At 36.2% G+C, this 26171-nt stretch overlaps 7 protein-coding genes and 5 non-coding genes across 14 annotated transcripts; 5 read left to right on the top strand and 7 right to left on the bottom strand.

Moving 5' to 3' along the window:
- Positions 1-6660: 6660 nt before the first annotated feature.
- F31E3.6 (uncharacterized protein) lies at positions 6661-7224 on the bottom strand (the record flags this gene model as incomplete). The annotated part of the gene is made up of 3 exons (NM_066125.7): positions 7107-7224; positions 6962-7062; positions 6661-6914 (listed from the first exon to the last, which is right to left on the bottom strand). The coding sequence occupies exons 1-3, from the start codon at positions 7151-7153 to the stop codon at positions 6661-6663; spliced, it is 402 nt and encodes a 133-aa protein (NP_498526.1). The 5' UTR covers positions 7154-7224.
- A 713-nt stretch (positions 7225-7937) lies between these two features.
- Positions 7938-9839, bottom strand: ceh-20 (Homeobox protein ceh-20). Its single transcript, NM_001027384.7, has 5 exons — positions 9745-9839; positions 9271-9553; positions 8822-9148; positions 8301-8561; positions 7938-8250 (listed from the first exon to the last, which is right to left on the bottom strand). Exons 1-5 carry the CDS (start codon positions 9834-9836, stop codon positions 8197-8199), a joined length of 1017 nt encoding a protein of 338 aa, NP_001022555.1. The 5' UTR covers positions 9837-9839; the 3' UTR covers positions 7938-8196.
- Positions 8035-8168, top strand: F31E3.8. The gene has a single exon (NR_052423.1). It is a non-coding gene; the product is annotated as an Unclassified non-coding RNA F31E3.8 (non-coding RNA).
- Positions 9840-11697: 1858 nt separating the features above from the next.
- F31E3.2 (Putative serine/threonine-protein kinase F31E3.2) lies at positions 11698-15741 on the bottom strand. Of its 3 annotated transcripts, NM_001027386.6 has the most exons (10): positions 15118-15741; positions 13945-14023; positions 13608-13667; positions 13306-13403; positions 13096-13251; positions 12867-13053; positions 12529-12820; positions 12422-12482; positions 12178-12375; positions 11698-11887 (listed from the first exon to the last, which is right to left on the bottom strand). In NM_001027386.6, the coding sequence occupies exons 1-10, from the start codon at positions 15259-15261 to the stop codon at positions 11852-11854; spliced, it is 1311 nt and encodes a 436-aa protein (NP_001022557.1). In that variant the 5' UTR covers positions 15262-15741; the 3' UTR covers positions 11698-11851. The 3 variants fall into 3 exon arrangements, with proteins under 3 accessions (NP_001022557.1, NP_001022558.1, NP_498522.3); NM_001027387.4 differs by having other exon boundaries at positions 11702-11887; positions 13306-13667; positions 15118-15380; NM_066121.6 differs by having other exon boundaries at positions 11703-12375; positions 15118-15385.
- A 264-nt stretch (positions 15742-16005) lies between these two features.
- On the bottom strand, positions 16006-17470 carry rfc-4 (Replication factor C subunit 4). The gene is made up of 8 exons (NM_066120.8): positions 17402-17470; positions 17277-17355; positions 17137-17231; positions 17028-17088; positions 16706-16962; positions 16526-16658; positions 16242-16472; positions 16006-16194 (listed from the first exon to the last, which is right to left on the bottom strand). The coding sequence occupies exons 1-8, from the start codon at positions 17461-17463 to the stop codon at positions 16108-16110; spliced, it is 1005 nt and encodes a 334-aa protein (NP_498521.1). The 5' UTR covers positions 17464-17470; the 3' UTR covers positions 16006-16107.
- Positions 17471-17637: 167 nt separating this feature from the next.
- Positions 17638-17747, top strand: mir-5549. The gene has a single exon (NR_052422.2). It is a non-coding gene; the product is annotated as a pre-microRNA mir-5549 (primary transcript).
- A 263-nt stretch (positions 17748-18010) lies between these two features.
- Positions 18011-19697, top strand: eef-1A.1 (Elongation factor 1-alpha). The gene is made up of 4 exons (NM_066119.9): positions 18011-18186; positions 18240-18408; positions 18457-19277; positions 19327-19697. Exons 1-4 carry the CDS (start codon positions 18043-18045, stop codon positions 19582-19584), a joined length of 1392 nt encoding a protein of 463 aa, NP_498520.1. The 5' UTR covers positions 18011-18042; the 3' UTR covers positions 19585-19697.
- Positions 19621-20333, bottom strand: F31E3.12 (uncharacterized protein). Its single transcript, NM_001268014.3, has 3 exons — positions 20095-20333; positions 19875-20045; positions 19621-19833 (listed from the first exon to the last, which is right to left on the bottom strand). The coding sequence occupies exons 1-3, from the start codon at positions 20178-20180 to the stop codon at positions 19704-19706; spliced, it is 387 nt and encodes a 128-aa protein (NP_001254943.1). The 5' UTR covers positions 20181-20333; the 3' UTR covers positions 19621-19703.
- Positions 20334-20798: 465 nt separating this feature from the next.
- On the bottom strand, positions 20799-20853 carry mir-2213. Its single transcript, NR_052419.1, has one exon. It is a non-coding gene; the product is annotated as a pre-microRNA mir-2213 (primary transcript).
- Positions 20854-21396: 543 nt separating this feature from the next.
- Positions 21397-21450, bottom strand: F31E3.9. The gene has a single exon (NR_052417.1). It is a non-coding gene; the product is annotated as an Unclassified non-coding RNA F31E3.9 (non-coding RNA).
- Positions 21397-21450, top strand: F31E3.10. The gene has a single exon (NR_052418.1). It is a non-coding gene; the product is annotated as an Unclassified non-coding RNA F31E3.10 (non-coding RNA).
- Positions 21451-21592: 142 nt separating this feature from the next.
- Positions 21593-26103, top strand: panl-2 (PolyA-specific ribonuclease subunit panl-2). The gene is made up of 16 exons (NM_066118.6): positions 21593-21678; positions 21729-21833; positions 21885-22057; positions 22104-22308; positions 22360-22478; positions 22525-22841; positions 22887-22966; positions 23026-23150; positions 23195-23805; positions 23862-24070; positions 24116-24330; positions 24380-24944; positions 25016-25167; positions 25215-25368; positions 25414-25507; positions 25572-26103. Exons 1-16 carry the CDS (start codon positions 21646-21648, stop codon positions 25808-25810), a joined length of 3396 nt encoding a protein of 1131 aa, NP_498519.1. The 5' UTR covers positions 21593-21645; the 3' UTR covers positions 25811-26103.
- Positions 26104-26171: the final 68 nt, after the last annotated feature.

Below are 26171 nucleotides of genomic sequence, written 5' to 3'. Positions count from 1 at the left end.
ATAATCTTTCTAGGCAAAATCGAATAAATATAAGTGCCTTGAAACACGAATTTCAGACATTCATGAATTTAATATTGCTTCCAAATGTCATATTAGCCGGTAACTGATTTTATTGCTCTAAAAAATTGAACGATTAAAATATGACATTTTTATGAAATATTTTGATTAGACGATTACTCAAAAAACAAACATCAAATGTGTTGTTGGTTGGAATTTAGAATCTTATTGATTTTCCATAATAATCAATTAGTGTAGTCTATGTCTTGAGTGTTTTTTGCTTTCAAATTTTGATATTTCTTGTCCTCAATGTTTAATTCATCAACTGATAAAACATATATAATTTTCCACTCCATTCTCAATTTTATCAACAACATCACCAAATGAAGCTTCAAATATAGGTACACAATGTATTTGCGTAAGCAGAGTAAAATAATGGAAAATATGGAAATTTCATGGAAATTTTTGGAAGAAAAAGAGGAGGAGGAAGAAACAAAAAACATTTGAGTGAGGGTGACAGATTTGCATCGATTATTTTTTTATTGAAATATTTATGTATCAAGTTGTGATAAGTGATGACTGGTCTCTGTGCGTGTGTTGGAAAATGTAAACTTCTGGAAATTGTAGTAGCATCTCATAGGATTACTTTCACCGAAAATCCCAAAAACCTTGATACTGAAATAGAAGTTATTTGATCAATTGACTCGGGTTTTCCAACTCTAGATCAAAACACCTTATACATACCAAGATCATTAGTTTTTCAAAGAAAGAACTTTGAATAAAAAGTCCAAACTATTCTGACAGTAGGAAAACTGTCACAGACAGTATTCCAAACGTGGCCTTTACTATTTTTCTACAAATGAACAGAAAAGTGAAAACTTCGTAAGTTCTGGAGAATCCAAATAATAAGAAAAATGAAAAAAAAACCCAAGTTGCATAATTTTGAAAATTTAGTTGAAAACTTTTAAAATTTTTTTGAAACATCCAAATATTGATAATGTTCACAATATGGCCCAGAAACTTTTGAATTATATTCAAAATTCCATTTTATTTGTTTAGTTCTGTACTGTTTTCAAAACAAATACATAATCCCATGGATCATCCAATGAATTTTTTTCAGTTTTTGAACACAATGTGTTTTTTGTGTTACCTGCTGCTCAATGCCCAGGGTAACCTTTCAAAATCAAAAGGATCTCTGACACAGTAGAATGATCGCACTTTTGTTTTTTGAAAGTTACTTGACCCAAACAAATTGAATCTATTTCCTCCTCCTTTCCTCTTAACCCATCAAAAAATTGTGATTTTTGCAAGAACAAAGGTCGAATCATCTCTTCTTGATTACCCATTGGGTTTAACGACGAAACACACACTGGGACAGTTGTCTCTGGGCTTTTCACGAGTTAAAATAGTGTTAAATTGAAAGAGGTTAGTGAGGGATATTTCGACAAAAAACAATTTGTCACAGCTCGTTTTGTTTTCAGTCTGACTTTTGTTTTAACATTGAAAGAGAGGGAGAGAGTGAGCTCAGAAAAACACGTACTTTGAGTTTGAAAGAGAGAGACTCGTTTGTGATTGATGGAGGAACTTTGTGATTAGAAAAACCAGAGAGAAGAATGTTGAAAAGTGTTTTGGTGGGTCAGTAGTGGTTCGCAAAAGTTTGTGACGCTACAAGAGTCAGGTGGTAGGGATGCCGAAATTTGGTTTCTCCACAAGATTATTAATTTTTCGAAGTGTTCAAATTTTAATACTTATTATTTTTATCATCACAATATATCTAGCAGCTGATTGTTGACCGACAGGAATTTTAATAATGGAACTTGGGGGGGGGGGGGGGGTTTCCTCCAAATTATCACTCTGGATCCATGGATACTAGATTATTGGGATTATAATAGACAGTACTTAATATTATTATTCCATGAAAACTATTAAAGCATTTCAGTGGTAATTCACCATACCGAAATCGAATACAAAACTTCGAATTTTTCCGGATACAAATCTCTAGCAGTCAGCTTTAAAAGTCATAAAAATTTCGGTGTTTATAGATGGCTTAATTCTTTTAGGACCCAACTCTTTGAAATTAGACGACGAATTCTGAGTAGGCACATCACCAGATATTTTCAAAAGTTCTTTCACAAGAAAATCGGACAAACGCATCAAATCTAGAAAAAAACTAAGTTACAGCGTTTTCCTTGAAAACTGCCACTAAAACCAAAACGATTGTTAAAAGAAATATGGAGAAAAGGCGTGAGAATGGTGTCTCTTCTTGCAACTTCTACATATCTTCAATGCTTTCATCCGTCCTTTTTCTCCAGGGACCAATCGAATTTGGACGGCCACGGCCGATTTATGTATCGAGCTGCGTGTTTTTGTTGTTTGCAGAGAAAAACTGCAAATTCTCGGTATGTTTCCGCTACTTTTTTGTTCCAGTTTGCAGCTCATTTTCATGGAGCTTCAGTTTTTGTGTTTTTTCTGAATAACGTTCAAATTGTCAATCCTAAAATTTGCTGATATAAGACGAAAAATTTTAAAAAATTGCGAATCATACAAAGGTCTTTCAAGTTGATAGCTACATTCCTGAAACAAGCGGGACGCTCTCAATTCATAATTTGGTTTGCATACATTTCGGTGCAAAATTTGAATCAAAACAATGAATTTCAGTGCACATTTGAATAATACCGAGACATCATCATGAATTGTTCATAGAACAATACATAGGAAGAACAAAGATTACCAAGACTGGACATTGTTGAGAAAGTTGTTTTTTACGATTCAATGGCTAGACAACAGAATCATTTAAAATTTCCTCATTAAATTAATATCTGTCAGCAAAAGGAGCAAGGCAAGGCTCGATGGTATAACTTCCTAAACTCGCTAAATTGCATATCTTCAAACTGGCGTATCTTAAAAAATACAGGTCTAGAAAACAAATGTTTAACTAACAAAATGATTAGAAATATGTTTGATTTCTTTTGCATAACTTTTCATTGCAAAATAACAATTATTTGTTAAGATACAAAGAGTCAAAGGCATTTTACCAAAAGCTACTAAAAATTTTGAAAACTTTTCTGTTGTACATGTCTGAACCCAACATACATTGAATTTCAGAAAAAACATTTTGTAGAATATTAACTGAAAAATATTGTTCTACATTTTTTCAGTTTTAAGTTTTTTTATATTTTTATGTCAGCCAAGTTACATACTGTTTTTCAAAAAAATCCATTTTCACTCATAAAACTCTTCATATCCTACGCAAAAATTTGAAATTTGCGCGAAACATCATCATTTTGAGTACTCTATAAGGTACCATCAAACAATTTTCAAAAATAATGTTCATCTCCAAAATCGTCCTCCGCTCCGAAAAATGAAATCGGATGTTTGCCTTTTGGAAAATGACAAAAAATGAAATTGTGACGTTGGGTTCGAAAAATATATTTTCAGAAAGCTGAGAACACGTTATTTACGAATTTCATGTTCATTTTTGATTATTTCTTTTTTGAAAAGACCTAAAATTTAATCATGAACCTAAATTCATTCTCACGTGAAATTTATTTTTGCTTAAAAACAATTGAAAAACTGATCAAATCTTTTGTTGATAAAGCGAAAAAATGTCACGGGAGAATGAGGTTCATGATTTAATTTCAGAACTTTTCAAAAAAGAAATAATCAAAAATGAACATGAAATTCGTAAATAACGTGTTCTCAGCTTTCTGAAAAAATATTTTTCGACCCCAATATCACAATTTCATTTTTTTTTCATTTTCCGAAAGGCAAACATCCGATTTCATTTTTCGGAGCGGAGGACGATTTTGGAGATTAACATTATTTTTGAAAATTTTTTGATGGTACCTGATAGAGTACTCAAAATGATGATATTTCGCGCAAATTTCAAATTTCTGCGTAGGATATGAAGAGTTTTATGAGGGAAAATGGATTTTTTCGAAAAACAGTATGTAACTTGGCTGAGCATAAAAATACCAAAAAACTTGAAACTGAAAAAATGTAGAACAATATTTTTCAGTTAATATTCTACAAAATGTTTTGTCTGAAATTCAATGTATGTTGGGTTATGACATGTACAACAGAAAAGTTTTCAAAATTTTTACCTTTTGCTGGCAGATATTCTTTTAATAAGAATTTAGAATGCGCATTTGTTTAAATATTGAATGGGAGAAAACATGTTACATGAAAAATAATTATGTATTCATTTAGGTTATAGTCTGGTTTATTATGGTATACATAAGTTAAAATATTGATAATATCTATGCACATCAAAAAACTGACCTTTATGGGATGATGCAAGTGAATTTCTCGTCATTTCTCGACAATTTTTTTGCAATGCAAGTGTGCGGAGAAATGACGAGAAATGACGTGAAATTCGCAATTTCTCCGCAATTTCTCCGCATTTCTCGACATCCACACATACCGTAGTTGGTGACGTTGTTGGCGGCAAATCGCGGCGAGACCCGCTGTGTCGATTTACGAGGATATAGCTAATGTTAGTTTTTCCCAATAAACTTGGTTTTTCTGTCGTTCTTGTTCAATTTTCGTGATCTTTTCGCAGTTTTTACTCTTTTTCATGTATATTTATTGAATTCAATATCGTACTTTTCAATTCTCTGCGCAGTCAAACGTCATTTTTAGTTTTATAGCTATTTTCGGTGGCTTAAAGAAAAAAAATTTAAATTTTCCTTTTCAGAGCTCGATATTGCTCCAGTCAGGATATGATTTGTTGATGTCGTCAGCGCGATGAATTCCGTCACATAAAATATGCACAAAATCGTCAATAACGATCAGAACAAGATATTGGTCATCGCGTAAGTTCAAAAAGTGAATAACTGGATTATGAATATAATTTCAGAAAGTCAAATGCTCAATCTCTGCGGAAGACTTTTCTACACTCGTGCCTTCCGAAAATGTCGCTCTCTCAGCCTTGGTCGCACAGTTTTGAAATCTGTCAAGGTATCCCAAATGGTTTTCGCTTTAGTTTCATTCTTATTAAATTATAGAACACAATACGCAGAAGCGCATCAGCTATTCACGGCTACATCGATCAATTGGACGTCTCCGTGTATTCCTAACGGATGATAACTCTATATTGAAATCAACAAATAAATTTATTAAAATGTATATTTTAGTATTTTCCACAGTTATCATGGCACAATCATACTCCTGGGCAAAAAAAATACAACAGTCGATTTGGCTTGTTCATAGAAAGTTAGTACTTCCAAAATGTTCTAGCTCCGCAGGCAGCTGAAATATGAAAAACTTGTCAACTAAAAAGTTGTTAGAAATAGAATTGTCAACAAATTACATAGTGTATCTTTTTCCCATCTTGCATGGCTGAGCAGGTAGGAGCACCTAATTATGAGTCAAATATCACTAATTTTGACTGATGATATCCGTACTCTGCACAGAAAACAATAAACTATTGAACCTGAATCATGTTCCATAACAAACTGAAAAAGTTTGTAGTTGACAATTTTTTGATATCTTGCTTGCCCGATGTGGGACATGACTTCGAAAAACTGTCATAGTAGGTAGATCAGTTAGAGGAATAGAGGTTTTTACAGTTTCTTAGTTTTCGAAAGCACCACATTTGGCAAAAAAGTACATAGATACAGTTAGGGAAACATATTTTTACAATATCTGATAAATATTTGACAAATTTTGAAAAAAAAATTAGTTCCTAAGTTCAAAAAACGCATTTCCTTTGGATGCGTATATCTTTGTTGAAAAATTTTTTCTGACAAAGTGATCAACTACAAAGTTGTTTATTTTAATCGAAAGTACAACTTTGTAGTTGATGGTTATTCTTCAAAAAATTTGATGGTCGAGATAAAGTTGTGTTAATTGCGGCAGTTTCATGCCTGTATTTTCTTCGTCTTTTTCTGTTCATATCTCGACCATCAAATTTTTTGAAGAATAACCATCAACTACAAAGTTGTACTTTAGATTAAAATAAACAACTTTGTAGTTGATCACTTTGTCAGAAAAAATTTTTCAACAAAGATATACGCATCCAAAGGAAATGCGTTTTTTGAACTTAGGGGTTCTACTGAACCCCAGGTTTTCGTCTGAAATCGTGCTCTGAACATCGAAACTTAAAAAAAACAATCAAATTTACATTTTTCTATAACATATGAACAAACTAAGAAAAGTTTTCAAAAAAAATTTTCGAAAAAATTTAAGAAAATTTTCATAAGGGGGGACCCTTTGGATTTTTTATTCAAAAAAAAAATCCAAAATTTTTTTTTCAAAATTTGTCAAATATTTATCAGATATTGTAAAAATATGTTTCCCTAACTGTATCTATGTACTTTTTTGCCAAATGTGGTGCTTTCGAAAACTAAGAAACTGTAAAAACCTCTATTCCTCTAACTGATCTACCTACTATGACAGTTTTTCGAAGTCATGTCCCACATCGGGCAAGCAAGATATCAAAAAATTGTCAACTACAAACTTTTTCAGTTTGTTATGGAACATGATTCAGGTTCAATAGTTTATTGTTTTCTGTGTAGAGTACGGATATCATCAGTCAAAATTAGTGATATTTGACTCATAATTAGGTGCTCCTACCTGCTCAGCCATGCAAGATGGCAAAAAGATACACTATGTAATTTGTTGACAATTCTATTTCTAACAACTTTTTAGTTGACAAGTTTTTCATATTTCAGCTGCCTGCGGAGCTAGAACATTTTGGAAGTACTGACTTTCTATGAACAAGCCAAATCGACTGTTGTATTTTTTTGCCCAGGAGTATGATTGTGCCATGATAACTGTGGAAAATACTAAAATATACATTTTAATAAATTTATTTGTTGATTTCAATATAGAGTTATCATCTGTTAGGAATACACGGAGACGTCCAATTGATCGATGTAGCCGTGAATAGCTGATGCGCTTCTGCGTATTGTGTTCTATAATTTAATAAGAATGAAACTAAAGCGAAAACCATTTGGGATACCTTGACAGATTTCAAAACTATGCGACCAAGGCTGAGAGAGCGACATTTTCAGAAGGCACGAGTGTAGAAAAGTCTTCCGCAGAGATTGAGCATTTGACTTTCTGAAATTATATTCATAATCCAGTTATTCACTTTTTGAACTTACGCGATGACCAATATCTTGTTCTGATCGTTATTGACGATTTTGTGCATATTTTATGTGACGGAATTCATCGCGCTGACGACATCAACAAATCATATCCTGACTGGAGCAATATCGAGCTCTGAAAAAGAAAATTAAAATTTTTTTTCTTTAAGCCACCGAAAATAGCTATAAAACTAAAAATGACGTTTGACTGCGCAGAGAATTGAAAAGTACAATATTGAATTCAATAAATATACATGAAAAAGAGTAAAAACTGCGAAAAGATCACGAAAATTGAACAAGAACGACAGAAAAACCAAGTTTATTGGGAAAAACTAACATTAGCTATATCCTCGTAAATCGACACAGCGGGTCTCGCCGCGATTTGCCGCCAACAACGTCACCAACTACGGTATGTGTGGATGTCGAGAAATGCGGAGAAATTGCGAATTTCACGTCATTTCTCGTCATTTCTCCGCACACTTGCATTGCAAAAAAATTGTCGAGAAATGACGAGAAATTCACTTGCATCATCCCATTAGAAACACTTCCTGTAATTTTTTTTTATCAAAAGTTGAAATTTAAAAAATAGAGAACATCTGACAAAAATATATGTGTTTAAAAAAAAAGAAAAAAAAGAATACTCAATAGTAAGAAGGAAACTAGCAATTTTCATTTCACCGGAAAACGTCGTTTTTCACTGGAAGCCGAGTATTTTCCAACACGCTTAAAATTTTCTCGCCACAGTTTTTTATTATTAATATTTTGTGAGTTTCTGTAAGTGTACGGTAGAACTTGGTTGAATATATCGTGAAACCTTTTTTTGCAAAATTGTTATTATTGTGTTTTAAAAAAATTCAATTAAATTTATTATCAATGCTCCAAAACTCATGCCAAGAAGAGATCTGAAAACAGGTGGGTGTGTCTGTGCAAGTAAAAAATTCAAGAAAGGACAAGCTGGTTGGAAAGAAAAATACAAAAAAGTCGATGGTCTAACAGAATAACCAGAACGAGATTGATCGGGAATTCGATTGAGAAGAAAGCAAGATTGTGTGATGGTAGATGGGATGATTGGTTGAGATTTCAATATTACCAACTGGCTGAGTATTATTTATGAATTTTTATCAGCATTGTCCATTTGTTGTTGGTATTGAGCTGCGGCCATCTGGAAAGAGAGTATTTAAAATTGAAACTGTAAAGACTAATAGTACTCACCAATTGTGGATTATATACCGATAAATCAAAGGGTGGCATTCCCATATGCAATGTGTCTTGTCCGGGAATATTCATAGGATTGTAGGGATTTAATAGGCCAGCAGCGGCTGCAGCACCAGGAAGCATTCCGTATGGATTTCCAGCCATACCTCCTAATGTTACATGAGCATTCTTTTTGGCAGCATACATACTGGCTTCCTCTTGAGCTTTTGCCATATTTTTCTTGTAGCGAATTCGTTTATTTCCAAACCAATTGGAAACCTGAAAGTGAACATTTTGAAAAAAAAGTTTAAGGTGTGACAATGTTTTTAAAAAATTATTTTCTAAACATTTTCATTATCATTTTCGACTGCCACAAAAAATATGACAAAGTTGTGAACATTCAGAATAATTCATAGTTTCATTACGTCCGAAATGAATAGAACTATTAATAGCTATTCTAAAAAATTTGAGCAAGACTTATTATATAGAGCCTTCGATAGGTACTATGCAAAAAAAACGAATAAATTTTATAATGATACCTGAGATACTGTAATATTGCACTGCCTTGCGAGATCTTCTTTTGCTTCTTCTGATGGGTATGGATTTGAGAGGTGTCCATAGAAATATTCATTAAGCACTTCTGTCGCTTGTTTCGAAAAGTTTCGCCGTTTACGGCGGGCATCAAGGAACCTGCTTCTGAGGATCATGACGGCCTCACATGTGGATTGTTTGAGTTGAACTTGAATTCCATTGAATTTTCGTTGGATTATATAAACCATTCGTTCGATTTCCTTATGTGCTATTGGGCGAACTTGTGATTGATCCTTCAGCAGAGACCTCACGTGTTGCGTGAATTCGTTACAAGCCTGAAAAAATATTTTTAGTTTTTATTCGGACCTTTTTTTTCGCGAACACTCACAAAAAAAACTAAATTTCAATTAAACAATGTTGAGTCAGATCTGAGTTTTTGCTTTTGAAAATAGCGTACCTCCTCATACTTTCTCAGCTCTTCATTGTACAAAACTCGAATCTGGTGAAGCTTTTGTCTATAATCAGCCTGATCACCTCCACTTGCATCACTTCCTAATGAACCTCCTTTATCTGGTCCTGCAACGCCTTCCGCCACTAACATATTATCAAGTCGCATTAATTGAGGATCTTCTGGAGTTTCGTCCACTTGATTACGAACTGTCAGTACTGTTTTTTCTTTTGTTTCACAGAGAACATCGAATAGGGCTTGACGCATGGGATGACATTGTAGCTCTTGTTTTCTGAAAGAAATAAAATTTTAGGTTTTGGAAAATATACTGTGGAGATGTTCTCAAAAATTTTATCATTTTTGAATATTTTCACAAACTATTACTAAAATTGAAAACAACTTTCTAGATCTCCAAAAATTATGGCTCGTCTTCTGAATTTCTTTCAAAAACCAAATCTCAAAAACTAAAAACAAAAAACTCACTTTGCACTGTCATTATCATCCAAAGTTTGCTCATTTATTTTCAAGACGGCGTCTAAAAGCTCGCTGAGATTGGCTGGGTGTGTCCCCACCATTTTCTGAAATTAATAATTAGATTCTAAAAAAAAGTTAAAAATTTGAATTAAAAACTGAAAGTTTTGAAGGAGAAATTTAGAAACAAAGAAGAGGAAATGACCTTGAATTAGTAGGTGTTCGGAAGATCTGGTGTGAATTTTCCCAAAAATACATTGCCTCATGTGGTAGGATCGAAATTTCAAAGAAAGTCAGATTTGAAGATAGTTTATTATGATAAACATTTGATAAGTGAAAACTGAATAGTAAAATAACTTTTGATTAAAAAAATAGAATTCAAAATCTTATTTCGACATTTTAGTATAGCCATAATGTATGGAATAGACATAGATTCTATTATACCACGAATATTTGGGCAGGCCGTAATGGAGCCAAAATTGTGCGTAAAATAAGATGTGTTAGGTCGGTGGTTGCACAATTTCTAGCGCTTCCCATTATTGTAGTAAGGTTATTTTTGTTTGAGCAAATGTGTAGATAGGTATACTCTTGCCAACCTAGTGTCAGTTCACTCACTATAAAAAGTATACTATCCTACCATAATCTGACAGGATCCATCAGGATCTGTCACTTGATATTAACTTTTACATCAAACGGTTCTTGTCGAAAAACAAAGGGATCAATAACTCAAAACAACACCCTTCCGCAAAAACGGAATAAAAACGTCTCGAAAAAAGATGGATATACACGAAAACGACGTTGGGGGGAGACGTCGAACGAAGACAAGTTGACATTTGACGTGCGTCGCGTGTCAGCGTAGCGGTTCCTTCGAAACAACAGAGAAAGACCCTCTTCATTTACTCGAAGAGACCTAGAGACATCAGGAGATGACCTTTGCTATGTGTGTTTGTAGCAGTGGAAGGAAGGAAAGGCCAGATGTTGTGAGGACGTATCATCTGCCAGAAGAACTATTAGACATTGAACAATTGAAGGGAGACGCAGGGATTTTGCGCTTTGAATCCGCATTTATTGCGATTGTAATGGATCCTTCCCTCGACCACACAGCCAGCCGATGGAAATGACCGTTGTTGTTACGGCTTTGGGTCAACTCAACCATATTGTTATTATTATTTTTTTTTTAAAGTGAGAAGCGGGGAATGATTGATGAGTTGAAGAAATACATAGTGGTCTAGAATTTGAATCAGAAAATATACAGTAAATTAAGTGCTAAATCGAGTATCTTCCACTCAGTTACGGAAAGGCCCATCTGCGTGCCTACCGTGGGTGTAACTCGTTTTGAATACCGAGTAACGGCCTAACGACAAATTAGACGTAGACGGCCCAAAGGAAGGTATTTATGTTTCTACACTGAAGACCGAAAGTAAGCTTCTCAGTAATGTTTTCATACTATTGTCAGATTCCTATCTTATGCGTGAGCTATTTGATGGTACCTAGATAAGGGTAGATTTATGCATTTACGGTTACCCTATTTTTTTGCGAAGGAGTTGAAAAGGTTACGATCATCAAGTTAAAGGAAATCTGCCAAACCCTCAGCTGCATCGAATGCGTAGGAATGTAGGCATATCTCCATGACTATGTTTACATAGCTAGATTTATAAATAAATCGATTTACGAAATTCTTAGCTTAAGAAATATTTAACACCTAACTAGGAAATAAAATAAGCTTCAGGGTATTACTGAGTACTGCTTGTATCTCCACTTTTCCAGATATTTCAATTTTTTATGAAAGTTTGACCGTTCTTATCGCAGCCTTGAAAATAAGTGTAAAAAATCCCAAAACAGTTCATATTTATTTAGGAAATTTTTAATTCTGTATTTATTGGAAGAAAGTATAATTTGTTCTACATGTAGAACATCCCATTTGATGGTTATGATATATGTTTAAACGAAATCTGTGGGAAATCAAGCATGTTGTAAAATATTTATTAGCGCCCGTATCATACAGAAAAGTGAATTGATGATGATGGTAACAGGGTATTTTATCACAGAGTAAAAGAGAGTGACGGAGCAATAAAAAGAGCTCGTTTTCATTCCAACCCTCAAATCGATATGCATCACATTAGAATCGATCATTGAAATAGTCAAAACGGTCGAACTGAAATATAATATTTGATTTGCATATTTAGTTTTTGAGGTCAGATAGTGAAATTTTAATTTGCTGTCAAAATGGCAATTACTCAGTTTTCACCTTTCATAATATTGGAAGTCGATCGAAAAAATATTTTCACAGTTTTATATTTAACTGATGAATAAATATTCAAAAATTGTAGAATTTAAACATGCAAGAATGCACCGAGTTTCTCAAAAAGTTCAATTTTTCAATAATTTGGCAGATTACCAAAAAACCGGCAATACTGCAAAAATTACATTTCTTCCGCAACTCACATCATAATTTTCCTTGAACAAAGCATCATCCAACGCGTCCTCACTTTTGTGATAAGTATCATATTCAGCGTTACCAATTTCCGCTGCAGGTGTGTAATCTTTTTGTTCCAATTTCGAAAAGTCAATGGATCGGAAAAATGGATGGGCGTGAAGAACAGTGAATGAGCATAAACGATGGGTTATGGAAACTGCTAACATCTGAAACTAATGATATTAACGTTTTTTTCCGAGTTTCTGAACTCACTCTATCCATAAGGTTGGCGAATTCACGTGAACATCCTATAGGAGTACTGTAGTCAATGAATCTGAAAAGCATAAGAGATTATTCTAAAATCTGTGATGTGAACTTACTTTAAATTAGCATGATGTGTGGCTTCTGAATTTGGATATGGATATATTCCAGTTAATAAAATATGCAAGAGTACACCTAATGACCACCAATCAACATAATGAGAATATGTTCCACCAGATGCCACGTCAGGTGACATGTATTGTAATGTTCCACATATTGTTCCGGTACTAGAACCTTGTTTCAGCTTTTTTGCCAAACCAAAATCAATTAGCAAGGCGTGACCCCATTGATCTAGAACTACATTTTCCAGTTTTACATCTCGATAGATCACGTCATTCTGGTGTAGGAAATCTGAAAATAAAACACCGAATTTCTTACATAACCGTTATTATATTACCAATAGCTGATGCTAACTCTGCTCCAATCAACCTAATAGCAGCTTCTGAAAGAGATCCCCGTTGCCTCCATACTGAAAACAAGTCACCAGTTGAACCAGTTGGGTACTGTAGTAAAGAATAGAGATGAGTACGTGTCTGCCACGTAGAATAAGTTCTGGCGATGAATGGATGAGAAGGAAGAAGACGCTGAAAATGTGAATGATCGGATGTAACGTCTTGCTGGCAAACCTGTATACTAGCTTCTCGTTTGACCTGTAAAACGGCTCGTTTTGAAATGATCTCCCTTTTTTCTTGCATTTTGATAGCAAACTTCCTCTCTGAATCATGAATTGCACTGGCACAATAAACAACACCAAATGAACCACGACCAAGCTGTCTTTCTAACTGAAATTATATTTCATTTTGAAAAAAAAATAAGTGAATGAAAATAGTTCCTACCACAAAACTTTTCTCGTTGATAACACTTCGAGTTGGAAATTCAGGTAGGAAGAGATGCTCGAACCAGGGAATTGCGAACTCTTTTCGTGTGGGTTCTGCTGAAAAATTGGGAGGCCAGTTACTCTAGGAAGCTGTTAAAACCCTCGGAAATGGAAACTTTGATTTTTGGGAGTGTGGCTTCAATATCATGTTACAGTGACTTATCTTAAAACGTTATCCTCTCGAGTGATAGCCACGTGTTCCAGAAGACCTCCTGGAACCTCCTGGAACACGTGACTACCTCATGATACAGCAAAACATACGTTTTTCATAATCACCATAATCGTCTACAATGAATCTTGGCACTGGTGGACGGGGATCAGCTGCAAATTTTTAATCTTTTTTTTTTGTCTCTAGAATTTTTTTTCTTCAAAGTTGGCTTTCAGAAGTTCACATCAGCAAGATTACCATTATTGTGTATTATCAAATCCAGAGAGTACATCACAAATCACCTGATGTCATTGATCTTAAGTGTGTCCCGCCGAAATACGGATCATTATCAAGATTAAGAAGTGGGCTGCCATTGAGATGTACTCACAAATGTAGGTAAACAATGCTCTTTTTTTTTAATATTGTGGAAATCAAATCTGGAGATCGTACCTTCTTCAACTTTATACGTTCTTCTTTTCAAGTGAGGACGACATTTTTTCAGTTTTTGTAGACGAGATTTGAAGGCGAGCTGAAGAATTGGGGGATTACTGTAGTCTGATGTTTGTATAGAGAAAATTGATACTTCTTGATAGTGTAATGATCAGATCAAGAAGACATCAAGTAGACTTTAGAATTAAACATTTTGAGTAATGATACTAGAGTGTAATTCTTTAAGAAAACATGCTATAACATCAAAGCACACCAGATGATAATTTTTCACGAAATGAGTATGGCCCACATTTTTGGGCCAAATATACGGTGTGTTTTTCATAAATAGTATTTCTCATGATTCATATGATTTGTAAAAGTTTATTTATTGTTACTGTTTTATTCAATTTTTTAATGAAAAAAAAACCATATTTTTATCGAAAGACTTCAAAAATCATAATTTCACAGAATCTGCGCAGAAAATTTTAGAAACTACAGTAACCTTTGAAGGCGCACACCTTTTTGCCTTTAACAAAAAATTGTCGTGCCGACACCGGGTACTGATTTTCTGACTCAAAAATTATGGGGTTATTCAAGTAGTGTCGGGAAAAAAAAAATTAAAAAGTGTAGAAAAATTACGTCACACATGTATTCAAGTAAAAAAAACATGTATTTAAATACATTTGTGACGTCACAAATGTATTTAAATACATTTTGCTACATTACTTGAATAACCCCATAAATTCGGAAATATCGCCTATTTCAGAACTCAAAAGGAGCTGAAGAGTCACTGTTTGGAGAGGAAACTTCCTTCCTTGAAATGACTGATGCATCATCATGATGACTTCTCAGACAAACCATATCATACTAACTCCTATTAAGTCATAGTTAGGCAGCTCTAAACATAGTTAGGAAGAGTTATTCAGAGTAAATCAGATCGACAAAGTACAATCAGACCAATTCCGAGCTAGGCATAGTTAGGCAGATCTAGGAATGAGCTAGGCATAGTAAAGCGTGGTTACTCCGAGTAAAACCACACTTGCACCGAACTGCGGTTAGTGTGCTTTACCATTATGTAACTCCGCTTTTTACTCTGAGTTAGTATGATATGGTTTGTCTGAGTTTTTGAATAATTTTTTAGTTAAAACAAAGAAAATAAGTGGATCTTTCAAGGTTTTTTCAGTTCTCAGTCACCTTTTGATATTCATTTTCAGCCTGCGGTTCTCCAATTCTTAATCTTTTCTTCGCTGGTCCATCTTCATCGTCGTCTAGATTTTCCTCATTTCTTCCAATGTGATGATGACATCCGGGCCGTTTTCTAGTCGCCACGTTACCCATTATTGCTGCTGTAGCAGCTGTAAGCCGGCCAGACGGTGATGGCGAGGAAAGTTTTTTGGAAAAACAGACAGTAGGAGTGATTAACAAGAAAACGGAATGTCCCGTGGTTGTGGCGGAATGATGAAAGAATTTTTGGGAGCAGGAGGAGGAGAAGAAGAAGGACACAAACATACAGGAAAAGAGCAAACAGAGACAGTGAGCAAGTGTGATCAGGAGCAGGTACACGGATTATAAGCACTGAGACACATTGACTCGATCAAATTTGAGTACTGATCAGACGGTGGACTTTCGAATTGACCCCACTTTCTCTAATATTAGTACAGAGTCAGGAAGCTTCAATTGAAATCATATGGAAAATGAAGCAGAGCTATAGTAGAAAAGAAATTCACAATGAAATGGGATTCAAAATTGCCTCAATTCAAATTCTCACACAAATTGCTTGAGACAAAAAAGCTCTTGAAATTGGATACTTCCACTTCTTCAGCTTCATACCAAAAATGAAAACTGCTCAATGGGGCGAGATTACTTAGAAAATGGAAGGGGAGCCGAGTCTTCAAGGAGCGAAAATCGATGGGCGACAGAGGGTGAAAAACTGAGCGGAGAGCAAAATAGTTGGGAGGGAACTAGTAGTTATTTATTCCAAACTATCCTATTCGATATTTTGTATTCAACTGAAAAAAAACCTAAGCCGAATTGTACCTTCAAAAAAATATAATAATCTCAATGTTTTGTCGAAATTTGAGCACAAAACTATTGTTTATAGAATGTTAAAATTTATATATAGTACACGTGAATTTTGAAGTTGAGAAATCAATGGGCAAATTGAAACCGTATTGTGTTAATTTATCATTGGATAGTTTCACGAAGAGTGAGCAGAAAGTCGAGGAGATTGTTTTCCAAATCACATCCATCCAAAATTCGCTTTTCGCAAGTCTGAAATTGAACTTTCATTTCTATTTATGTATTCATCTTCCACCAACCGCAACCAGTTTCCCCATTACTCCAATATTCTCGTCATTGATAACATCTTCATCCATCAACTGTTGGAAACAACGACGAATGAAAGCAACACCAGTGCACGATTTTGTGATATCCTTTGTCAATGCAATTATTTGGGGAACATCAGCAGTCAGGATTGATTTGCAAACGTTTGAAATGAGTAAACTGTCCGAAGAACCACGGAGATAGCAATTTCGAGCATTGTCATCGCCCTGGAAATATAAAGTACTATTTTTACACAATATTTATAGAAAAAACAACTAACACTTTTCAAAATTGGAGCCAATGACTGAAGTGTACATACAGCTCGTCTCAAATCACCTTCTGAATATTCCATAACTTGTTTCAGTTCATCATCACTCATGGGAGTTCCTTCTGCATCACAAATTGTTCTCAATCTAAAAACACCGAAAGTTATAAAAAACACTTAATTTTGAAATTTCACCTTTGAACTTGAATCTCGGCTGGAAGTGATTTGAATCGGAACTTGGCACAACGGCTCACAACTGGAGGAATCAATCGGGAAACATAGTTGCAGATGAGAATGAAGCGAGTAGTTTTGGAAAAATCTTCAATAACTCTGCGCATTGCTGCTTGTGCTTCTCGGGTCATCGCATCAACTTCATCAAGTATGATAATTTTCAATTTGAGAACATCTTCCCTATGGCTGTGGCCCAAAGATGACTTGGAGAAGGATTGAATCTAAACAGGAAACGTTTTTATAATTATGGAATTCTTAATTAATTAAAAATCAGTGGCAATCTTACTTTTTGACGAACAACTGCAATACCACGCTCGTCCGATGCATTCAAATCAAGAACCCTATCGCTGAAAATATAATTATTGGAAAAAATTATCACCCAGTATTTCACTTACTGGAAAATATTTTTTGGGAAGAGTTGGCGGCAAAATGCAAGAGCTGCTGACGTCTTACCAGTACCTGGTGGTCCATAGAACAAAAGATGTGGTAACTGAAAAATTAAAACGATTAGTTTGAATAATTTTTTAAGCAATACGTCTCTTCCTTGAAGCGCTCCTTTCAGCATTGTGACGACTTCATCCTGGTATGCAATATCGTCTAGCGTTTTTGGACGACTGAAAATTTGAATTTACTTTGCAAATCGAAAAACAAAAAACTAACTATTTTTCTGTCCAGGTGAGCACCTTTGGTCTTTTATTGTCAACTTCCATTGGTTCTTCCATTGTTTCTGTTAAATTAATGAATTTTTCATAAAATAAAGACATTATACAATATAAAAATGAAGAATTTATTGAAAATAAACTGCCAGAGAGAAAAAGTATGCAACACTCCCGCCGAGAGTGTTTGAAATGGTGTACGGTACATTTTCGTGCTAGGAGTTAGATGTGCAGGCAGCAACGAGAGGGGGAGAGATTTTTTTGGGCCTTGTGAAATTAACGTGAGTTTTCTGGTCATCTGACTAATCATGTTGGTTTTTTGTTGGTTTATTTTGTTTTTATCTTTGTTTTTATCCAGATTAGGAAATTTAAATTTTATGAATTTATAATGAGGTCAAACATTCAGTCCCAGCGTTTTTCCTGTTCTCACTGTTTAGTCGAATTTTTATTTTAGGCTTTCAACAAATGTTCTAACTGTCTTATTTGTGACCTCACTTTTTATATTTTTTTAATTTTTAAAAATATTAGAAGTTTCTAGGATAATTTTTTCGACTTTTATTCTCTCTACCGTCCGCACTCTTCTTACTTTTAAATTAAATTGTTTTTTTTTCAGTTGGGAAACACTTTGCTCACTCCGTAGCAGCCATGGGAAAAGAAAAGGTTCATATCAACATCGTCGTCATCGGACACGTCGACTCCGGAAAGTCCACCACAACTGGACACTTGATCTACAAGTGCGGAGGAATTGACAAGAGAACCATCGAGAAGTTCGAGAAGGAGGCTCAGGAGGTAAATAGTACAAACAACTAGTTTGAAAGATTTTCTCACCCGATTTTTTTCAGATGGGTAAGGGATCTTTCAAGTACGCTTGGGTCCTCGACAAGCTGAAGGCCGAGCGTGAACGTGGTATCACCATCGATATCGCTCTCTGGAAGTTCGAGACTGCCAAGTACTACATCACCATCATCGATGCCCCAGGACATCGTGATTTCATCAAGAACATGATCACTGGTACGACTTTGTTAAATTTTTAGCTCGTTTATAAAACTTTAATTGCAGGAACATCCCAGGCCGATTGCGCCGTCTTGGTCGTCGCTTGCGGAACTGGAGAATTCGAGGCCGGAATCTCCAAGAACGGACAAACTCGCGAGCACGCTCTTCTTGCCCAGACCCTTGGAGTCAAGCAACTCATCGTTGCCTGCAACAAGATGGACTCCACCGAGCCACCATTCTCTGAGGCCCGTTTCACCGAGATCACCAACGAGGTTTCTGGATTCATCAAGAAGATCGGATACAATCCAAAGGCTGTTCCATTCGTCCCAATCTCTGGATTCAACGGAGACAACATGCTTGAGGTCTCCTCCAACATGCCATGGTTCAAGGGATGGGCCGTTGAGCGCAAGGAAGGAAACGCTTCCGGAAAGACCCTCCTCGAGGCTCTCGACTCCATCATTCCACCACAACGCCCAACTGACCGACCACTCCGTCTCCCACTCCAGGATGTGTACAAGATCGGAGGAATCGGAACTGTTCCAGTCGGACGTGTTGAGACCGGAATCATCAAGCCAGGAATGGTCGTTACCTTCGCTCCACAAAACGTCACCACTGAAGTCAAGTCCGTTGAGATGCATCACGAATCTCTTCCAGAGGCCGTCCCAGGAGACAACGTTGGATTCAACGTCAAGAACGTCTCCGTCAAGGATATTCGTCGTGGATCCGTCTGCTCCGACTCCAAGCAAGACCCAGCCAAGGAGGCTCGCACCTTCCACGCCCAGGTCATCATCATGAACCATCCAGGACAGATCTCCAACGGATACACTCCAGTTCTCGATTGCCACACCGCTCACATCGCCTGCAAGTTCAACGAGCTTAAGGAGAAGGTAACTTATTTGTCTTATTGTTTCGTTTATGTACCAATTTGTTTTTCAGGTTGACCGTCGTACCGGTAAGAAGGTTGAGGACTTCCCAAAGTTCCTCAAGTCTGGAGATGCTGGAATCGTCGAGCTCATCCCAACCAAGCCACTTTGTGTTGAATCCTTCACCGACTACGCTCCACTCGGACGTTTCGCCGTTCGTGACATGAGACAAACCGTCGCTGTCGGAGTTATCAAGTCCGTTGAGAAGTCTGATGGATCCTCTGGAAAGGTCACCAAGTCCGCCCAAAAGGCTGCACCAAAGAAGAAGTAAATCTTCATTGTTGAGTTTATCTTGTTGATTTTTGAATAAATTATCAACTCTTTACTTTTTAATGGGTTATGAAATAAATAAACATTGAAAACTGATAAACAACGTTCATCTCTGTTAACTCAACTCCAGAAAATCAGCATTAACATTAATAAAGTGATAGATATAATGAGGCAAATAATCAAGACTTTGGCTATTGTGTCCTCGTTGTTCTTCAGCTTCGTGGTCCATTTGCAGTGTTGCTTCTCAGATCTGGAAGTAATATTTGGTATTCGATTGAGCTTGCTCCTCACCTTCGATCTAAAATTTCGATAGCATCTGGAGATTCATTGTTTCTTTCGTTGATATCAATTTCTTCTCGGGTGAACTGGTCCACATTTATAGTATGTCTTCTATCATCAAACAGCTTTTCCTTTTCAACTTCCATATTAACTTCGCTTAAGGCACGAGTTATCTCCGCCAGCCTGATTAGATCAATTTAGTACATTGATTTACAAAATTGGGAAAACGAACCGGAACATAGCAGGATTCAATATATTCTTCGGTGTATAGTAACCAGTGTCATCCTTCTCTTCATTTTCTGATAGTTTCTGCGTCATCTTAAGTTAAAAAGTAGTTGTAGAAATGATAAATGGATAGTATAGAATATAGTGAAACGACCGAGGAAAGGTGAAGTGAGTGCAGAATTAGGAGAAGCTTATTTGCATAATAATATAAATGAATGAACGACGAGGCGGAGGAAACAAAGAGCACCCACCCGAACGATCGGAGAGATGAGCACTTCTTTTGTATCCGTTCAGTGACTGGGTATTGACAAGTTCATAAATTACAAAGCACAGGAAATAAAGTTTCAGCTATCAATCAGTACAGTCTGTACAGATATCAAATTATCAACAAACAACGAAATCTTGTTAGGTTCAACAATAACACTTTATTAGTTTGGAAGAAAATGAAATTTTTTTTTAATCGATACCAAATTTGAAGAAATAAGTTTCACTGACTTTCTTCCCAGTGTGCAGTATACAACTTCCATTCACTGAGTTTTCAATCATTTTTTCCTGAATATAAATGTTTACTCTCACTCTCCCTTGGTGTTGCACAAACAATACATATTTTATGTTCGTAGTCTTGCAATTTATTGTAGATTTTCGAAAAACCATTCCTTAGCTCCCGATTTTTGGGATTACCTCTCAGGAATAGGAATTGACCACGTATATTTAGGCAGTCCTCTTACAGCTTGATCTCCGAGGTCAAACTGTGAAGAGTCCGCCAATTAACGTGTTTGATCTCTGTGGCTCGTATTCAGAGAGAGAAAGAAACAAACAAGAAATTTCAATATCAACTCAAATCAAACGGTGTGAAGATCTCAAAGAGACCATAACAAAATGTCTCTAAATTTTATCTTTTACCATCAAACGTTTTTCAAATTACCAAATATTTTTGCCAAATTTATCATTTCCAAATACTTTGGATTTTTCTGGTTGCTCTACGTGAATTTTTTATTTCGAAAAATTTGAGAACGCCATTTTACATTTACTTGCACTTTATCTAATTCAATTTGCTTTTTATTCAATGTATTCAAAAATATAGTTTTTCAAGAAGCATGGTTCGTTTGCTTGTTTTAATAATCGAGTCTCCCGCGTGTTTTCTTTTACGACACTCCGTTCTTTCGCTAGCGCCTCATGTTTACCGTAAATATACACTTATCATCACATGCACAAATTTAACTTTTCTCTTGAATTTAAATCACCAAATGTTAAAATTGAGTTGAGTTTTGTAAATCTCTTCGTTACCTATTTTTCACGCCAACTACGCTGAAACTCTCTCTCTCTCTCTCTCTCTCTCTCTCTCTCTCTCTCTCTCTCTCTCCTCTCTCTCTCTCTCTCTCTCTCTCTCTCTCTCTCTCTCTCTCTCTCTCTCTCTCTCTCTCTCTCTCTCTCTCTCTCTCTCTCTCTCTCTCTCTCTTCGCTTTTAAAACCTTTTCACTTCACGAAAACAATATTTTTTTCAGAATAATACTAATCATTCATAATCTGTGCCATTCCTACATCTGTTTTAATAAACATGGCGTCGGCAACTACTAACCAAGGAAATGAGGTATTCAGATTTACTTTTATTCATTTTGATTTCTTTAAACGTTTTTTCAGTGGCGATTTGTGGCGCCGATCAATATCAACACGACCACTGAAAATACTGTATCATGTGTAAAATTTGACCCACATGAAGATTTATTTTGGATAGGATCTTCTACGGTTCGTTTCATCTAATATATCTGTGTAACAATCACCTATAAATAATTTCAGGGAAAAGTGACATCTCTGCTACCCACCAACCACTTCACACGTTATTCCGCGTTCGTCGTATCGAACATTAGCGGGGTTCACAGTCTAGAGCCTACTGAAAGTTTGATTTTCACATTGAGTGATACAATGCTGCGCGCAACGACGCGGCAAGGAATTCCAGTGGCGAAGTTTACGTAAGTAGAAGAAAATCAACTCATAATTGAAGTTATACTCTTCTAGATCACCATCAATGACAAAAATGGCAGCTTCTTGTCACATGCCCGGAACGTCAACGTTTATAATGGGAGGATTTCAAGAGAAGCTGATTCACTATGATTTTGTGAAAGAGAAAGAAATTCGAACCACTGAACTGAAGGCATCGGAAAATGCCATTATTATCAGATATAATGGCACAAACACGTTCACCGCTGACACGAGAGGAAACGTTAGTTGCTGAAATTTAAGAAAATTGCAAGATTCAAGTTATTACTTTCAGGTTTTTGTGAAAAACTCGAAAAATTGCGAAACGATCCACACACTAGACTGTCATCAGGACCAAGTTCTAGATTTTGATGTACAAGGCAACAAGTTGATCACATGCGGAGTTTCAATGAAGTTAGTTGTTCAAGAATAACATGTCTCTAAAATTTAGAATTTTCAGTCGTCTAAAGAACATGGATCAGTTCATAAAAGTTTACGATCTCCGAATGTACAAGGCGTTGAGTCCGATTGGAATGCCCTATCTACCACAGTTCGCAAGATTTATGCCGTCTTACTGTGAACGCGTCTGTGTTACATATCAAACGATGTACAATCAGCCTGGCCAGACTGCAACTTGGTCGAATCATCCTGCCGGTGTCAAAATGTTTGATTTGAATTCAAATGGAAATAGTGCCGAATTCCCTATCGAGACGTCTTTAATATCGGCATTCGATTTTTCATCGAATAAAAATTTCATTGCCGTCGGAAATCACTGTGGTATGTTGTTCAGAATGCGTTTGAAAAATATAATTTCTCCTTTAGGAATAGTCAACGTTTTCGCCGATCGAGATCAGCCACAAGTTAATGAAAACTCAAAGGAGACGGTTTTCGCCGCACCACCGGTATAATCTTTTAAATATTTTATATTGGAAAAGTTTTTTGAATATGTTTCTTTTTTCAGGTCCAGCCACCTCTCTCATTCGCTATCGACGACACTACACAAACGTTTGGTTCGATTCCTCTAGGATTTTCACAAGAACCACTTGTTAGTGATTGGCCGACAGAATTGACGCAAATTGTGTATAGGTAATTTTTTTTCAAAGTTTTCTATAGTATTCTTATTTTTTCAGGCGACGAAAGCCTCCTACTGAACAGACGAATGTAAAATCGATTCATTATTTGTCACAAATAAAAAATCCCCGAATTAATTCGAAGCTGAAGCGCCACAATATTGTTCCTTACTTTTTCGAGCAGGAGGAACTGATTGAAGCATCCAACGATCATGGATCTAAGGAAGAAGCTCCACAGGAAATGAAGAGAATTAAAGTTTCAAAACTGTACAAGAAGCGCCCTCTAATTGTCAATCAAGTACCGGCTAGACGTGGAAACTCTCAAGACGAGACGCAAGAGACATACACGTGGAACATCATTCGACATGTAACAATGCAGTCAACACATGGAATGAATCTAGTGGCTAACACTCTTGTCCAAGTTGCATACTCGTTGTCACCAATTCGTAGCATCGTTTTACGTCATATCTGCACAGAAGACTCATGTATCACCTGCGAGCTTCACTTTCTCTTCACTGCATTTTCATCAAAAATTGGGGACAACAGTGGAATGCTGACAAACAATTTGGCTTGGGCTCTTGCACGAAATGGAGTTAGCTTGAAGGCTGGAGGAGTATTGAGTGCTACACAGCAAATCATCAAGACAGTGATCGATGATGTCGCTCGAACAGGTATTTTTGAACATAAAACAATTTCCAACGTTTTTTGTTCAAATTTCGTTGTTCAGATGCTTCGGGTTCAATTTGCTCAAAGTTCGATCGTCATCTCCGATGTATTCGTTGTCGGGGACTCCAGCAGCAAGAATCTGTCACGGATCATCTTCTCAAACTAAACTATGCTCCAGTTTATCAAGCATCGCTTTGCCAACTTATTGAAAAGTCATTGCATATCGGAGATGATTCTGGAGAAATTGAGTGTGAAGACTGCAAGCAGATGGTTTGTCCATTTTTTTAAAAATTAAATAAACAATTCAAATTTCAGAGCCGAATGGAGTGTAAGAGAAAAGTTCGGGAGCTCTCCCCCGTTCTTCTAATTGACACAAACGCTTCATCGAATGGATTTGTTGAGTTTTGGCGTCGGCAATTATCTCTCTTTGAACGAAAACCAGGAGGCAATCGAAGTTCTGCATTAGGAACGGTGCCAGAGTCACCTTCTGAGAAGAAAAATTGCAGATTTGGAACGGATTGTCGCAACAAGTAATTCAATTTGTAATTCTGTTCATATTAAAATATCTTGATAATTTAGGAAAACATGCAAGTTTGTTCATGGACTCGTCGATTGGCCTGCAGAACAGACAAAACTTCTTGAAGACGTGGATTTACCAGAGTGGGCACACTACATTCCATCCAGAATCGCTGCTCAACTTTGCGAGGGGATTGTTCGTTTGTCTGATGTTTCGGATCTCCCAGACTATGATGAGCCGTCTGCTGTGATTTATGAGCTTGATGCGATGATTCATGCTGTTGGTAATGGAGAAAACGATGTAAATTGGACTCATCCAGTTACATTGTTGAGAGAAAGTCCCGTTATTTCATCGTCCTGGACTTTAATCAATGAGCAGCTAGTGAGCCGATTGCATGATCATGAAGCAAGGCACATAGACGGAAGATGGAAACTTCCCGCGCTTTTGGCTTATAAAAAGAAGAACTTCGATGTGAAAACGAGTGAGGATATTATTTCCAATGATTTGTTCCTCGCGGAAGAAAATTTGGCGAGCAACGGGATGACGTCATTGGCCGTTCAATCATTGGAAGAGCTGCCGAAAGAGAAGGAATTAGTCGGTTTGGATGCAGAGTTTATAAAGATTAAGGTAAGTAACTAAGTTTCGAATACCCTATATTTAAAAATCCGGAATTTAGTAAAAAAAAATTCAATTTACAGACCGATCTACTTGAATTCGACGGAAAAACCGTGCAGATGAGAGCAGTTGGTCGAGCCTCCTGTGTCGACTCGACAGGCGAAAGGATCATATTCGACGATCACGTGAAGCTCACTGATGACGTAGAAGTTGTCGACTATCTCACGAAGTTTAGGTATGCTTCACTTATTTCGAATTCAATCTTTATTCACTTTTTTTCAGTGGAATCGTGAAAGCTGATCTGTGTCCAACGACTTCCGAGAAATACTTGACAACCCACAAGCGGCTTCTTCTACGAATGCATGTTTTGATTCAACGAGGAGTCACATTTGTAGGACACGCTCTGCATAATGATTTCACAGTGCTCAATGTGCATGTAAGATTGTTTTTGCAAAGTTCTAGCTAAAAAGCTAATTTTCAGGTGGCAGAATCACAGATAATCGACACAGTGACTCTGATGCGTCTTGGCACCCAGAGAATGTTATCATTGCAGTTTCTGGTTAAGGAGATTCTTGGTGAGGCCTTTCCTTTAACTTCGCTTGTCTAGCTCGGTTCAGATTTTAAATATAAATTTTTCAGGCGAAACTATACAAATGGAAGCTCACGACTCGGTGGTTGATGCGAGATATGCACTGAAGCTGTACCGAAAATATCTGGAAATCAAAGAGCAAGGACTTCTGGGTTCAGAAATGCGTCGAATCTACACTATTCTCCCGTGTCCATCGCCAAACCAAACATCGTCACCTCTGGTTGTATCTACTACACGAAAAACTCCAGAAGATACGAATCCAGCAGATGCTGCACCGAAGTCGGTTTAAATTGAAGGCCTTCCAGATAAGCTTACTGTAAAAGTTCGTAGAAAACCAGAAAATTATCACTTTCAGCATAATAATTATTATATATTTACTTACGTACCAGATTATCTCAAGTTCACTTAAGCTATCACTTTGTATATCAATTCCCCATTTTGCGAGTCAATTCATGTATTTTAAATACTCGTGTAATCTCAATATTCGTCCCAATATTATTTCTTGAAACATTCCCCTGTTTTTCTCAAAATATCATGTACCATTTATTTTTGTTTCTGTAAATAATACAATTTTGCAATTTATTAGCATTTTTAATTCTATATTCTTCTCTAAAAAATACAACTTCAAAAGCGGTGTTCTTGAAGTTATT

The sequence above is a fragment of the Caenorhabditis elegans genome, chromosome III (genome assembly GCF_000002985.6).
Source record: "Caenorhabditis elegans chromosome III".
Taxonomy (NCBI): Eukaryota; Metazoa; Nematoda; class Chromadorea; order Rhabditida; family Rhabditidae; genus Caenorhabditis; species Caenorhabditis elegans.
The sequence above is the reverse complement of the archived record's forward strand: the minus strand, read 5'-3'. Positions and strand labels throughout refer to the sequence as shown.